The 15,015-nt window shown below is 45.1% G+C and overlaps 1 protein-coding gene across 6 annotated transcripts in view; it reads left to right on the forward strand.

Moving 5' to 3' along the window:
- The first annotated feature begins 924 nt into the window (after positions 1–924).
- CACNB2 (calcium voltage-gated channel auxiliary subunit beta 2) overlaps positions 925–15,015 on the forward strand; it is a 353,464-nt gene continuing 339,373 nt past the window's right edge. For 2 of the 6 annotated variants that reach the window (XM_036459384.2, XM_036459388.2), the window contains exons 1-2: positions 926–1,168; positions 10,623–10,715. In XM_036459384.2, the coding sequence (XP_036315277.1) occupies positions 1,055–1,168; positions 10,623–10,715 (207 nt within the window). In that variant the 5' untranslated portion in view covers positions 926–1,054. Of the gene's footprint in view, positions 1,169–1,384; positions 1,614–10,622; positions 10,716–15,015 lie in introns of those variants that run through there. The other 4 variants (XM_036459386.2, XM_036459393.2, XM_036459391.2 and 1 more) reach the window with 4 other exon arrangements.

A 15,015-nucleotide genomic window follows, 5' to 3' on the forward strand; every position in this document is an offset into this window, starting at 1 on the left:
AAACAACGCTGATGCCTAGATAACTTAGTTCTACAGAGAGCTTCACTGTAATAAAAGCTGTTGCGATAAGAAGCAATCCCTTAAGAAAAAAAAAAGTGTTTTACAATATTAGAAAAATCTGAATGGAATGCTTGCCGCGGCCACTACTTTCTTATTAAGAGCTCCTCGGGATCTTAAGGAAGTGCTTATTTTGTCCAAAATGTGATATTGAGACTTCTCAACTCTACAGAAAAGAAAAAAAAATAAAAGTCCAGCTCTGTAAGCCAGTCCTGCAATTTTGCAAAGATGAAAAGAAACGAGGGTGATCATGGAAACTCTTGGGACTGGGGTTTGCAAGTGGTGGAGTTGGACCTCCTAGCCCAGGCCAGCTGCAGCTTCCAGAGCCTGAGCCGGGGTCCTCAGCGCCAGGCTGCCCTGCCTCCTGGTGCTGCCATCCTCAGCCACCTCCGCCTGCCGGCCCGGGACGTCCTTTGTGAACTTGACTTTGAAGCCTTCACGGATTTTTGACATCCACTTTAGAAACAGAGGCCCCGAGTGTGTGCGGGGACCTGTTCCCTCCCGCGGGCTCCTGGGGTCCGGGGAGGCGGTTTGGGAGCCCGGGGAGGGGAGCCCGGACGGATGTCCGAGGAAGGCAGCCCCGGGGGCCGGGCCTCTTTGAAAACTTTCCAGCGCGCGTGCCACGGCGACGCGCAGCGGCCGACCGGACCCCCGCGGCCGCGCCCCCGCGGGGAACCTCTGCCTCCGCCGCCGCCGCCGTGTCACTCTCGCTTTCCGACGCGCCTCCCCCTGGGCCGCCCGCCGCCCGCCCGCCGCTCCCTCCCTCCTGGCGAGCCCGGTCCCCGCGCCGCCGCCTGGGCGCGCTCAGCCCGGCCCGGCCGATGGCGGAGGCGCCCCGCTCCGCCGCCGCCGCCCCGCAGCCCCGCGCGCCGCTCCGCCCGACGGCCCGGCCCCGGCCCGCGCCCTGACCCCGGCGGCGAGCGAGCGCGGCGCCAGCCCCGGCGGCCGGGCAGGAGGGCACCCGCCGGAGGAGGCTGCCGGAGCCGACTTCTCGCCAATGGTCCACAGCGACATGTCCAAGTCGCCTCCCTCAGCGGCGGCGGCGCAGGAGCTGCAGATGGACGCGCCGGAGAGCGCGGCGCCCGCGGGGGCGCTCGGGGCGCCCGCACAGGTAGCGACGGCGCCGCGCCTTCCTCCCTTTGTGAGCCCGGGGCGCAGCTCCGGCCGCCCGCGCCCCCTCTCTCCCGGGTCCCCGCCGCCCGCCGCCCCCTCTGCCCGGGTCCCCGCCGCCCGCGCCCCCTCTCTCCCAGGTCCCCGCGCCCGCCGCTCCCTCTGCCCGGGTCCCCGCCGCCGCCTCCCGTCCCCGCGCGCTCCGCCACCCGCTCTCCTTTTTCGGCGCCGGCGACCCCAGCCCTGTTCGCCTGGCCCGGCGCTCCTCCGGCTTTCATTTTTTCCCCTTTGCTTGCGAAAAACCAGTGGGAAGGGGCGGGAGGGGGACCTCCCGGTCTCCCCAGGCAGCCCCCCCGAGCAGCTCGGGTCCGCCCTCCTCGCCCCTTCCCGGGAGCGGCGCCTGGGGAGACATGAACCAGGCGAGCGGACTGGACCTGCTCAAGATCGTGAGTCCGGGGGGCGGGAGGGGCCCCGCTTCCGAGGCTCTGGCTCCCGCGCCGGCCCCCCGGGACGGGCTCTGAGCTGGGTGGGAGCGAGGCCCGCACCCCGGCGCAGCCCCGCCGCCCTCCTCACCTGGGCGCTGTGCAGCCTGACAGCTCAGCGCCCGTCCCCGCCTCTGCCCGGGTTTGCCTAGACCCCTTGTTCCTTTCATTGAAGAAGAGAGCGAGCCGGGGCCTTGAAAGTTTTTATTTTTCCACCCCCCCTCTCCCCCCAGCCCGAAATGTTAGCTATTTTAGAGTTTCGGGACCACATTTTTCCTCTGATGAGTTTTAGTGGTTTCTGGGAAAATTCCGGTTTGCTGCTGTTGTGAAATAGGAGATGTGAGTTGTAGGCGTTGGGTAATGAGAAGGTGGCTTTTACGTAAGGCTTGGCCGGTACAGTGTGGATTACAGACACCTCCGGGTCTCAGCGGCAGGGAGTCTCTCAACTTCTATCCCAGCAGGAACATGACTGAAGGCTCCTAGCTGCGGCCGGTGGGGAGGGGTGGAGGGCTGCTTGGCTGTGCAGAGTGGGGACTTGTAAACTAACCACCTGCATGAGCATCTGGCCTCAGCCAGAGCACCTGAAGTCTTTGTTCCGGACTCCTGGTTTTATCTCCTCGCTTACCAGGTCAGAGGAGAGTGAGAAATGTTCTCAGAGCCCTCCAGGACAGATTCCAGGAGGAAGGTCTTGAATATTGATAGAGAAAAGAACTGTCAGACCTTCTTTTTTCTCTTTGATCTCCCTTCAAGGATTTTTTTTTTTAAGTTTTTATTCTCATGATAAAAATAGAGTTTCTGAATTTCTAAAGATCAAAGTTAGGGCTGATAGAAAGCATGACTGCATCCAGATAAGAGATACTCATTTATTTAGAGACTTATATAGCTAAGACAAATAGTTTAAAAGTAAGTCAACGAATATTTCTTGTATAGCTACAGTGTGGAAATAATTCAGATGTGAATTTCTGTCTTCAAAATAAGTGACATTCCAGTAGCTGCAGGTATGGCAGATGTGTGTGTAGCAAGTATGGCATGGGACTATCAGAGGAGCCCGAATCCTCTGTGGTTCCCAGCATTAAAGATCACCAGCACTCCTCTCGGGAGTAACCGATAAGGATGTCATAGAAGAGGGGGCCTTTGAGAAGAGACTTCAAGGGCGGGTTAGATTTCAACAGAGATTTTCAGAGAGAAGGTAGGGAACTAACTCCGCAGGAAGCAAAGTCACAGACGTTAGAAACCTTCAAGCAGACATTTATAATCCCTAGTTTGAAAAGAGTGTGGAAAATTACAGATAGGGCATGCTTAGGCATAAGACTGACAAGGCAGTTTGAGCCCACATTTTAGAGGCTTTGAAACCTGCAGTGTATTAAATAATAAAGAGCCAGGGATGGGATGCAGGGAAGGGCATGTAATAGCTCATTCCAGAGAGTCACCTGGGAAGGTTCTAGAAGATAATTTTGAGTCTGAGGAGTCCAGAGGTGAGGCTACCCAAAGGGAGATTGATAGAATAGTTTGGACAAGAAGTACTAGGCTAAATTAAAGAAAGGAAAGGATAATGGATCTGACAGATCTGTGCATGAGACATTGCAAAGACTCAATCTGTAGTAACTGGCAAGCAATTGCATAAATCCGTGAGAGAGGAGAAAAGGGAGGAATGGATATTATATGCAGGTAAGAGGTATAAATATTCAGCTTCACCAGCATCCAGTCTCTTGCTTTCTGTACCTTGCAAAAATGAAAGCAGTTTTCCTGGAATTGAGTCTGTGGCGCATCCATTATCGGAGGGAAACACTGCCTTGTTTATTTTCTATCTAATAAATCATGGCATCATAGGGCTGTGAGCAGTTGGCAAAGGCATCTCTTCCATCTCTCCGGACAGGCCAGCAGGAAGGGAGGGAGGAAAAGAGCTGTCTCAGGCGCACCCCCCTTTTTGTGACACCACGTAATTGTAATTCTACTCAAAAATGAAATTTTCTTTACAGATGGCACCTCTTGAAACCGTCGTTGCTTTTAAGAATCCTTTCTATTTCACCTCTAGGTTATACTGCAAGTTCTGTATGAGCAAAGCAAGATAGGTAGCTTCACACACTCTGCTCTTATTGCTGTTTTTAGGTCAGAAATCCTCCTTGGGGAGTGGGCGGCTCCATCCACCCCAGCCCCCTCCTCCATCCAGCACACTGTCACAGACAGAACGGATGGAGGGAGTGGCAGTCTGACTGCAAGTTCTTGAGAGTTCTGATGTAAGCAGATGGCACCGCTTTTTAGGTAACTTGTTGCACTTGGCTGCAGTCAACCTTCAAAGTCCAGGTGCTAACTTAGGACTCCCCCTCCAGAGCTCCACGTCTGTGCTGTCCACTCAGCAGCCCGTAGCCACGTGTGATTTCTGAGCCCTCGAAATGTGGCTCCTCAGAACTGAGAAGTGCTATCTATGGAAAATACACACCGGACTTTAGAGATTTAATATAAAATAAGGTCCATTTCAGCATCTTGTTAATGGTTTTTATATTGATCACATGTTGCAATGACAATATTTTGCATATATTGAATGAAATAAAATGCATTGTTTACAATTAATTTCACCTGTTGCCCTTTACCTTTTTAATGTGGCTGCTAGAACATTTCCAGTACCCATGTAGCATGTATTATATTTCTGTTGGACGGCTTCTGTTATATTTCTATTGGACGGCATTATGCTAAAGTATGGCCCTGGGAATCCTCCGGGGAGGTGAATAAATGCTGTAAGCAGGCTGGGTGGATGGGCAGTACCCGAAAGGGGCTGAGAGTAGAATGGCTATGGAGGAGGAAATAGATGAGAAACCGGAGTAGTAGCTCAGCACATTAGGCCTCAAAGAGAGTGTAGCTGGCACCTTCAGTCACACCTGAAAACGAACAGACAGGAACCAGAGGGCCTGTTTGTTTTGCTCCTAGCAACAGAGCCCAGCTGGGTCCACCCCAGCGGAGTTTGCCAGATGCTTTTCAAGCATGTTGTGGTAATGCAGGCCAGGCCGGTAATGGCAACATCCTGATTCAAGGGGCTGGAGCAGCAGCCATTCTCCCGGGGCTCCTGATCCAGGACTATACTGTGTTCCAGAAACATTCTGAGGTCTAACAGCCTTTTGCAGTCTCCAAATATAATGGTCATGGGTCCTGTGTTTTATGTTCTGCTAAAGCCTTCACTCCTGAGCCCAGCCAGTTTCCTCTTGAATGGCATTTTTGTTCTGGTGTCGCAAGGGCGAGATTTAGAAGCATGCCGATCAGCCTTTCTGAATGTGTTTTAAAATGCGAAATACAATATCTGACTGTTTGGGTGATCAGAGGTTTAGTTGATTTTGTAGTTTCATGTTTTTCTTTTTGTCTTTCTTTTTATGTAAAGACTTAATGTACCTGTTGCTGCATTTAATTCTTTTGAATTTATACAGAATGTAGCCTTGGTCCTTTCAAGACAGACTGAGCAAAATAGGTTAACCCTGAAGGGGGTGGTGGCGCTCTTTATTAATTTTGTAACTGCGAGACATACACTATATCCTGCAAATAGTATACTTACTTTCACAATTACAGGGAGTTAAAATGAATCGTGATACCACTTCAAGCCATTGGGTCTGTCTTAGAATTCTTTCCAAGCCTGGCTGGAGGTAGACTGTGACGAGAGCAAGATTGGGCCCGGCCTGCACCCACTCTCCCTGCCCCTGCCCTTTTCCACGGGGCATGTCTCTGCTTCCTGACCCGGCCCCTCTTCCCTTTCCCACCTGCCAGGCCTGGAACAGAGCTCTATCTACGCTGCCTCCTAACTCCTTTCTGCTTTTATGTAAACTGATCCAAGTAGAAAACAACTTACGTTTCCCTCTTTCTAGGTAGTTAAACTTCTCTCCTAGTAAAGGATCTAACAACCTCACTGATACTAATCAGACGTAAATGAAATTAGGAATCAGACGTAAATGAAATTTCACGTCTGATTCCTCTGTGGATGGTTTTGGCTTTGTTTGCTTTGGACCTTAAGATGAGGAAAGTCATCAGTTCAAAGGGATAACTATCAAAGAATGCTAACTGAGAGGGATAAAACTAATTGTGGGCCTCAGCATTCTGCTCAGGTCGGAGAGTTGTTACCGTATCCATCCATCACAAAAGCAACACCCTTCTCAAAGCTGCCCCAGGGCTGCCAGGCCTGCTTTCCATGTACAGCTGTGTACAGCTGTGCTGAAATCTCCACTTCACAGGCAACTTGTACCATTAGCTACTGCTGTCTACTTCGGTCATACAGAAATTTGATTTCAAATTTGCTTTTACAAATGTAAACATCTAGTTGCTGATTTTGAGACTCCAGTTTAGTTTTAAAAGTATTTAGTATCAACAGAGACATTCATTTACATGATGAATATTAGATATCTTTTTAATATATCATTTATGTATTGGTGACATTTTTTTCTTTTTCTCTCTCTCTTTTTTTTTAGTTTCTTAAATCTTAGCTTGGTTGATATTTTAGGAGATGTAAAGAAATTTAAATATATAGTTTTCTTTTTTTCTTTTTATGCTCTGGTGACAATTTATTTTTTATTGATCTGCACATACCTAATAAGCAACGAATGAAAATTACTGACTTTTTAGATTGTGTTCCAAGAAAGACATAGGGGTCTGCATGTGTCAGAGAGAGAGAGAGAGAGAGAGAGTATTATGGGTTACACTCTGCACTCTGGCCAAACCCCTTTCTCTTTCCCATTTACTTTTTAAAACGTGGGTGATCTGATTGTTAACTGTGTCTATGTCAGGTGTTCATATATTGTTGTTGTAAACATTTTTTTTTTAATTAGTCATAAAAGTAGTTGTGCTTGAAATATAGCACCTTAACTAAGAAAACTATACTCCTTTCCTGCCTTTTTCCATTTAGGAGAGATTTAGCATTTACTTTAAAAAATTTTCTTCAGATGTTCCATTCTAATCCTTATTTTCAAAGATTTACAGTAACTAAAAATAAAAATCATTTCAGTAAGATGGACCTAACTTTAAATGTGCTTTGGATTAAAGGAAACTTCATTTTTCAATGGCAGTATAAATTTTCACTAACATTTTTACAGTATGTAAAAATAGACCATTGAACCATGTCAATACCAGAAACATTCACTTGTATTCCAGATGATGTTTCAATTCTTTTTTCCAAATCCTGATATTATCATAAAAAAAAAAAAAACTAGTCACTGAGTAGTCACTCTACAGTTAAAAATAAAAAAAGGAGACTATAGACGAGAAATTAGTAAGGGAGCAAAATAGAAATATAATTAAGCATATCTATTTATTTGGGTTTTTGATAAATGTGATCTATAATGAATAGGAATTTGCTGTAACACTGTTAGGGCATGAGCAAGTTAATAATTTGAATAAATCATCTTTCATAAATGTAATTGAAGGACGCTATTTTTTTCTAAAAAATATCGCTAGTTTGCAAACGATTCAGTATACCATGGCCTTTTTCTTTTAGTGTGCAAACTGTATGTTAGTACAATTGAAATTTGTGATAATCCAATGTAAATACATTACATGGGTAGCTAAATACACCTGGAATAATGTTTATGAACAGTATCCCCAGGGGCCTAGAAAAATTAATGTGGTTTTTAAAAATGCATCTGATTTCTCGCAGAGAACTGCAGCTTCCCCTGTGACTGAATGTCTTAAATACGCTGTGGTCTCACAGCGCCTGTTGTGCAATTGTGAACAGCCACGAAAAGGCTTACACACCGAAGCAGCTGACTAGTGAAGTGTATCATGAAAAGTCTGAACCATATGACAATAGCATTTCAAAGACACGCTTTTCACACATTTCGACATGGTACTGGAAGGCCACCTGATAATGGGATGGGATTATATTTGATCTTAGCTCTCAAAGATAATTTATGCTCCTCAGGAAAAAAAATAGTATATTTAATATACATTTATACTTCCCACCCCCAAAGACGTATGTTAGGTTCAAAAATGCTTCCTAGGTCACATGTATTTTTTCATATGGAATAATGTACATTTTTTAATTTTAAGGAAATATTCATACTGTATTTTAACATTCTTAGGCCTTGGAAGACACTTCTGTCCAAACCTTTACATAATAATTGGAAAAGGAAGAACATTGCTGAAAGAATGTTATTTTTCAACAGTTTACTGAATAATGTTTACACAAGTAAGAAGAATAAGCTGTTAAGTGAGGAGAACCTTGTATAATACATTATGAAAGCCCAGCCTAGATGATCTTTCCTTTTATGAAGTTGAGAGTTAATTAAATGCCATGGAAACACATTTGTATTATATAAATCCCTTAGATACTTGGAAGAGAACAAATATATTTAAGAAAGATTTTTGCTTTAAGATTATACCACCCTCTCTCTGATTGCAAATGCATCTAAATTACTCATAACACAAATGTTTGTACTGTAATGGGTTTCAGCTTGCCTAAGTGCTATGTATATTATGGTTTATATTTCCATTTTAATGAAAACCATATGAATATGTAAAATATAACAAAGCAGGATTTTCAAAACCAGAACATGGTCATTTTGAAAAAGTAAATTTTGTAAATTCTGATAATCTAATGGAGTCTCTGTGAGCCTGATCATTCTAACTATCCTATATAATAAAGAGGCAATATGCAAATTGACTGTCACCCTCACAAAGATGGCTGCCTACAACCAGGCCAGCAGGGGGATTAGTGAGGGATGACCAAACGACTCAACAGCAGGCTGTGTGGGGTGACCAGGCCAGTAGGTGGGCAGTTAGGGGCAACCAAGCCAGCCGGGGGGGTGGGGAGGAACAGTAAGAGGAAATCATGCCAGTAGGGTAGGCACTTAGGGGTGAACAGGCTGGCAGGGGGAACAGATGGGGGTGACCAAGCTGTTGGTGGGGGAGGGAGAGCAGTAAGGAGTGACCAGGCCAGTGTGTGTGTGGGGGGGGAGTGTAGTTGGGGCAGTGTGGCCCACAACAGGGGCAGTTAGGGGTGACCAGGCCAGCAGGGGGGGGGCATTTAGGGGTGACCAGGCAGGCAGGCAGGTGAGCAATTAGGAGTCAGCAATCCAGGATTGTGAGAGGGATATCTAACTGCCTGTTTAGTCCTGATCCCTGGGGTCAGACCTAAACTGGCAGTCGGACATCCCCTAAGGGGTCCCAGATTGGAGAGGGTGCAGGCTGGGCTGAAACACACGAATTTCATGCATTGGGCCTCTAATATTATATACTTTAGCCCAATTTCCCCCTACCCTTCCAGCCCTAATGTGGGTATTTTTTTTTTTCGAGTATATTATATTATATTATATTATATTATATTATATTATATTATTATATGTTCCAGTATTTTACTAAACTAGGTACCTGTTGCAGGAATATTCCTGCAAGACGTCAGGCAGGCTTCTCTCCCCTCCCGCCACCCCACCTTTCCTGCTATGCCAGGCAGGGTGGGGCGGGGTGGGGCACAACCTGCCCTCCTCATGGTGCCTTGGCCACCTCCGCACCTTGCCAGGCCCACTGACCTGCCACGCCCACCCCCCCTGCTGCCTCCCGCCTCGGCGGCCTTGTGCACCACGGCTGTGCCTCTTGCCCAGCCCTGCCCCTCATGTGCTGCCAGTGCTTCCCCTCCAGAAGCCACCACAGCCACTTTGCTTTCCACTTTCCCTCCCTCTTCCTTCTATCCTGTCTTCAATCTTCACTCCTCCCTCCGTGTACACAAATTTACTGCCATCTTTGTTGGGTCAATTTGCATACTCACTCTGATTGGCTGGTGGGCATGGCTGGTGGGTGTGGCCTGTGTAGCAGAGTGATGATTAATTTGCATATCACTCTATTAGGTTAGATGTTATAAAATATGTTATTTTATTATTTAAAATAACTATCAGGAAAGGCTGAGAAGACTGATGCTTGGACAGGTTAGAAAATATATTTAAGGATCCCAATCTATGCGCATGTGACTATAGGCTCAGTGGTGAGCTATTTTTCACTTACATCTTAATGTTAAGTATTCACAATAACTTTATCTGTGCCTAAAATTAAGCATGGATTGATGCATAGTTTATTCTTAGTGCTCTCAGTGTAAACTGTAGATAGAGTAGTAAAAGCAAGTTCATTTGTATATGTCTGTGTTTGGCCCAATCTTGTTATTGAAACAAATTGTCCTACCTTTAATGTCCTGTTCTTATATACTTAATTTTTCATTATTATTATTTCATAAAATTTATTTTTCTTGCCTTCTCAAGAAAGTCACTAAGTAATTAAAAAGCAAAACTTTCACATCACATTCAAACATTACAAACATGGGCCAGGACATTTTATAAAGTACTTTAATTTCAATGTATTTCATTAGCACTTACATAGCTATTTCAACATTTCTCAAAGCAATCTGTACAACCATACAAGAGTATTAAGAACCAGCACCATGCTTCACTCATGCTTCATGTAGTCCTACATATATAAATTTAAAGGCAATCAGAGTTCGTATTGCAGAATGTTCTTCAGCCACCATATGCATTTCTTGCAAGTACCACTCCAATAAAAGCGTCTCCATGGAATTACCAATTAAAGCATGAAAAGAAGCAGAAAAATGCATGCTCGGCTCTGCCGGGCAGCAACATTGCATTATGCATGGACCTATTGCTTTCTTGCTCTCTAAGAGTTCTGATAAGTTGCCTTTCATCTCCTGGTTACTCTTGCTGCCCCGGGCCTCCCTGCACTTAATTACTTATTTTTAAAGGCTTCATCTATAGTGGTTTTTGCCTCTTGACAGCCGATATGCTAACAGCATAAGTTGTTTTAATTCACCAGTTATTGTCTTTGTCTAAACAATTTTCTTCAGTATATATACTCAGTGATTTGTGATTTCTCCAATAATAACTTTTCAGTCATGTCCACATGATGGCAAATCATTATGTGTTTTGGTCTTTGACGTTTTCTAGACCTAGGCCTAGGTTCCTGTGAGATGGTCTAACAGTAATCTCATTTCTCTCTTTTTTTTAGTCATATGGAAAAGGAGCTAGAAGGAAGAACAGATTTAAAGGATCCGATGGGAGCACGTCATCTGACACTACCTCAAATAGTTTTGTTCGTCAGGTAAGGGAGCTCTTAAATTCATGGTTTGGAGAAGCATATTTAAATGAATTGTGTTTTCTTTAAGGCTGGCTTTTATACTATTGCCAAAGCAGCAAGAGCACAGCTGTTCTTAGTTCTAAATATTCCTCTGAGTCCTACTAACAACTATGCCAATCGTCAGGGCAAGTTCCTCCTCAAACCCTGCCCATTGCACTAATTGTCGGGGCCGAGCCTGTCTGCCAGGGGCTGGACCTTCTTGGATGCTGGGTGGTAGGCGGAGAGGCCATGAGATGTTGTGGGTGCATAAGAATGAGTCTTTATTGTAGAAGCCAGTGGCCATTGCCATTAGACAAAACAGTTCTCTAAGCAGCCCATAAACCAGGCAGCTGCACACCCGCTGATAATAAACACATCTTTCTCATAAAAGCAGCAGTATCTTCTGTACCCACAGTTATTACCTGAGCGGCCGCACACAGCCCCTAGACTCACTGCCTCACATAGTAGCGGCACCTGAGCCCTCCATTCCTGCGTCTCTGGCCTCTCCCCTCTCTCCAGCCTTTCCAGCTTCTCATAGGGGCAGCACTCTGTACTCTGGCTGGGTCAGTAACATATCACACTACTTAGACAGAAGGGGCTTCCTGCCAATCGCTATATCAGTCATTTTGGCTGCAGCAAGGCACACGTGTGCAGTATACTGTGAGATCACTGTGACCTTGCACCTGCTATTGGTATCTTAGTTTTGACCATTCTGATTAAGATTCCCATGTTCAGAGTAGCCTTGGCCATTCCCGAGTACTAACAACAAGGCCTTGACTACTGGTGTCTGGCATGGTTCCCACAACTATCACCCTTAAGCTTTGTATAGTATTATTGTATGTACTTTTAGTTGAAGTGAAAAGTGTTCTGTTTTTGTCATAATTAAAATATTTAAATTTTAAGTGAGACTGTAATAATTAACCTTTTCCTGCAAGTTGAGAAAAGACAAATGTAAAATTTGTCCTTACAGAGGATTTCTTCCTGACAGAAGGAGTGAACTCTAGCAGAAGGAGATTGCAGATTTTGGAGGTTCTTTTTGTTTGGTTGGTTGGTTGCTTGTTGTTTGTTTGTTTTTTCAGGGATGGGGCAGGCAGTGAGCATCCATGTCCCACCTATGAAGCTGGGATACTGGCATTTCTTTAGCTTGTCTTCTGCTTCCCACGTGGCATTTGGATTGTATAAAAGAGAAACTTGTTCTTGGTCTTGATATGGTTGAGGCTACTAAGGTTAAGTAGAGCATGAGATATTGTTGTGACGTGATTTAAACTGCCCTTGGAGATGTAGCCTTTATTTCGGATAAACATGTGGTGTATTCCTGCTAAGCAGTTTGGAATTGTCCCCTGAAACTTATAGCTATATACATGATAACAGAAAGGGCTTTAATTACTAGAGGAAGAACACCAGTTCTGGTTGGTGTGCTCATCAATCATCTCCTGTCAGTGACAGCTTGCTCCCCAAATAGTGGTCGCCACCTGGAAAAGCTGCTCGGTTTCTTTGGGAAGGAAAGCCACTCTCTCCTGTGCTTCCTGTGTCCCTTCCCCACGGTTCTCTCCCCATGAGTTACCAGCCATTAGGCTTAAACTCGTTCACCTGCTGCATCCCAGGGCTTTTTATCCTTGGCTGGTTGCTGCCTCCTTATGCAGATGGGGCACAGTGCCTTTTCGGCCTCTAGTTCCTGCATGCAACATCGGGGTCACCAAAGGTATGTCTGAATGATTTACAGGCAACGGGCAAAGTTTTGGTTCTGCTTCTTGCCACTGGGGAATTGTTTTAGTTTTTAGGAAAAGGGTTAAGAAGGAGCAGAGCTTGTTTTTGCTAAGAAACATTTAGAAAGAAAGAGGAAGTGAAAGCCAAGCGAGGCCCAGCCTGGAGCCAAGTTCCACTGGCGCTGGGAAGGATGCGAGATGAGCTGGAGGTGTGTGCATCGGCCTGATGCCACCATGGGCAGAGTTCCCGCATTTGGTCCTGATCACGAGAGAAGGGCGGGGGAGGTGGTGACTCAGCTTAGGTGAGTCTGTTAAAGGAATGTCGCCTGAGTCCTTGTCCATGTCTATTCTGCCTCTGGGGCAAAGAGATTGGACCTGGAGAGCTAGAATACACAACTCTGAGTCATCACCTCGGGGATGGACATCAGAGGACCTGAGGCAGAAACAAGTAAGCTGCTTGTCATTTTGCGTGGCTTTGCTGGAGCTAAGCCACATAGAACGACAAGCAGCTTGTTGAAATTGCGCGGAACGAAAAACTGCTATGTTTCAAGTGAGCAAGATATTGGAAAATAGGGATAAAGAGTATAGAGCTCATTCTTGCTCATTTTCGCTCTATAAAAAGGGCATTGAAAAGCAGCCTCCATTCCCCTTTTTCTAGTTGTCTCTTGGGATGTTTCTCCCCCTTTCATGGAGCCTTGAGAACTTAATTCAAAAGGCTGGAAGAGTCTGCCACACTGCATGTAAATGAACTGGAATGTGTTTTCCCTCATAACAACTTCCTTTTGATATGCCTTCTTAGTGATGTATGTGAGGATTTGTGCTTGAAACAATTAAAAGTAATAAAGAGAGCTGTTAAACTAATTAATGTAAATTTAGATCTATGTAGCCTAAACTTGTGTGAGTATGTAGGAAGACAAACACACACACACACACACACACACACACACACACACACACACACACCATTGTCCTAAAGGCCCATGTCTTTGACTCTCAGTAGAATGAGGTGTTTGCCATGGCATGAATTTTTGGTAATGGGGACACAGGCATCAGGAATCCTGAAATGCCTTATTGCTTCTGTCACAGAAGGAAAACCATTGTCTTTGGCTGAGTTCAATGCTGCATTTTACTTTGGTAAATAAACCTCAGTTCTGTTAAAATGGCATGCATGCCCTAGCGGTTAGGGCCTAACCTGTTTGGCTCTGTGGATACAATGTTGGCCTGCAGACTGAACGGTCCTAGGTTTGATTCCGGTCAAGGGCATGTACCTTGGTTGCAGGCACATCCCCAGTAGGGAGTGTGCAGGAGGCAGCTGATTGATGTTTCTCTCTCCTCATTGTTTCAAACTCTATATCCCTCTTCCTTCTTCTCCGTAAAAAGTCAATAAAATATATTTTTTAAATGACATTCATATTTTGCTACTCTTTCAAAATAGGCAAAAGCTACCATTGGCATAGCTAAATATTTAATAGATTATAGTTCAATCAGAGTATTTGCAGAAATGCACAGATAATAACAAGAAGCATAAGTTAGATGAAGGAATTTGAAAGAACCCCTTTTAAGTATTTTCTTTTTTTTTAAAATATATTTTATTGATTTTTCACAGAGAGGAAGAGAGAGGGATAGAGAGTTAGAAACATCAATGAGAGAGAGTCATTGATCAGCTGCCTCTTGCACCCCCCCCCCCCCACTGGGGATGTGCCCGCAACCATGCCCTTGACCGGAATCGAACCCGGGACCCTTCAGTCCCCAAGCCAACGTTCTATCCACTGAGTCAAACCGGCCTTGGCTAAGTATTTTCTTTTCATCATAGGCAGATGTTTTGTTAAACACGTAATTTGTGTCAGTATTCAGGTACATCCTGGAGACATTGTGGGTTCAGGCCCGGACCATGGCACCACGGCAATAAAGCAAGTTGTAATGTGTGTTTTTTTTCCGGTGGAGGGTCTTGCCTTCAATATGTAAGAAACACAACATCTTTGAGGCATAGCAGAGCAAAGCACAATAAAACAAAGGTGTGCCTGCACTGCTTTGCATTTGTGTTCCAAACCACAGAGCTAAGGAAGACTTGTAGGGAGATTTTAGGATGAATGCATACAAAGTTAGTCTTCCTTTAACTTTCTTCTTTATAGAAAGGTGAAGATGTTCTTAGCATAGTAAATGTTCCCTTGACCTCATGATTTAAAAACAAAGAAAAATTGTGCGTGCAAGCACACACACACACACACACACACACACACATCATTCCTTTACTGCTTTCATCACAAGTTGCATCACCATCCCAGCATTCTGTGCCACTCTTATTGGCAATCAGAAGAATTAAAAGAGTCTCTAGTTTTTTCCTTTCTCCCACAAAAGTCAAAGAAACACACTCTTTTTTAAATCCTGAAAGTCGTCTTCTTTTTTTTTCACTTGGATGTGAACTCAAGTCTGAATCACCTTCAACATCACACTGGTTGGTTTTGAAATGCAGCAGAGGCTGTGAATCTTCCTCTGTGAATCTGGATAAAGTCAGGTGCACATTCAGCACCTGTACAAATGGTTTTTCAGCATATTAAGTTATTAAGGGGCAGAAAGTG

This window comes from Pipistrellus kuhlii, unplaced genomic scaffold (genome assembly GCF_014108245.1).
Source record: "Pipistrellus kuhlii isolate mPipKuh1 unplaced genomic scaffold, mPipKuh1.p scaffold_m20_p_1, whole genome shotgun sequence".
Taxonomy (NCBI): Eukaryota; Metazoa; Chordata; class Mammalia; order Chiroptera; family Vespertilionidae; genus Pipistrellus; species Pipistrellus kuhlii.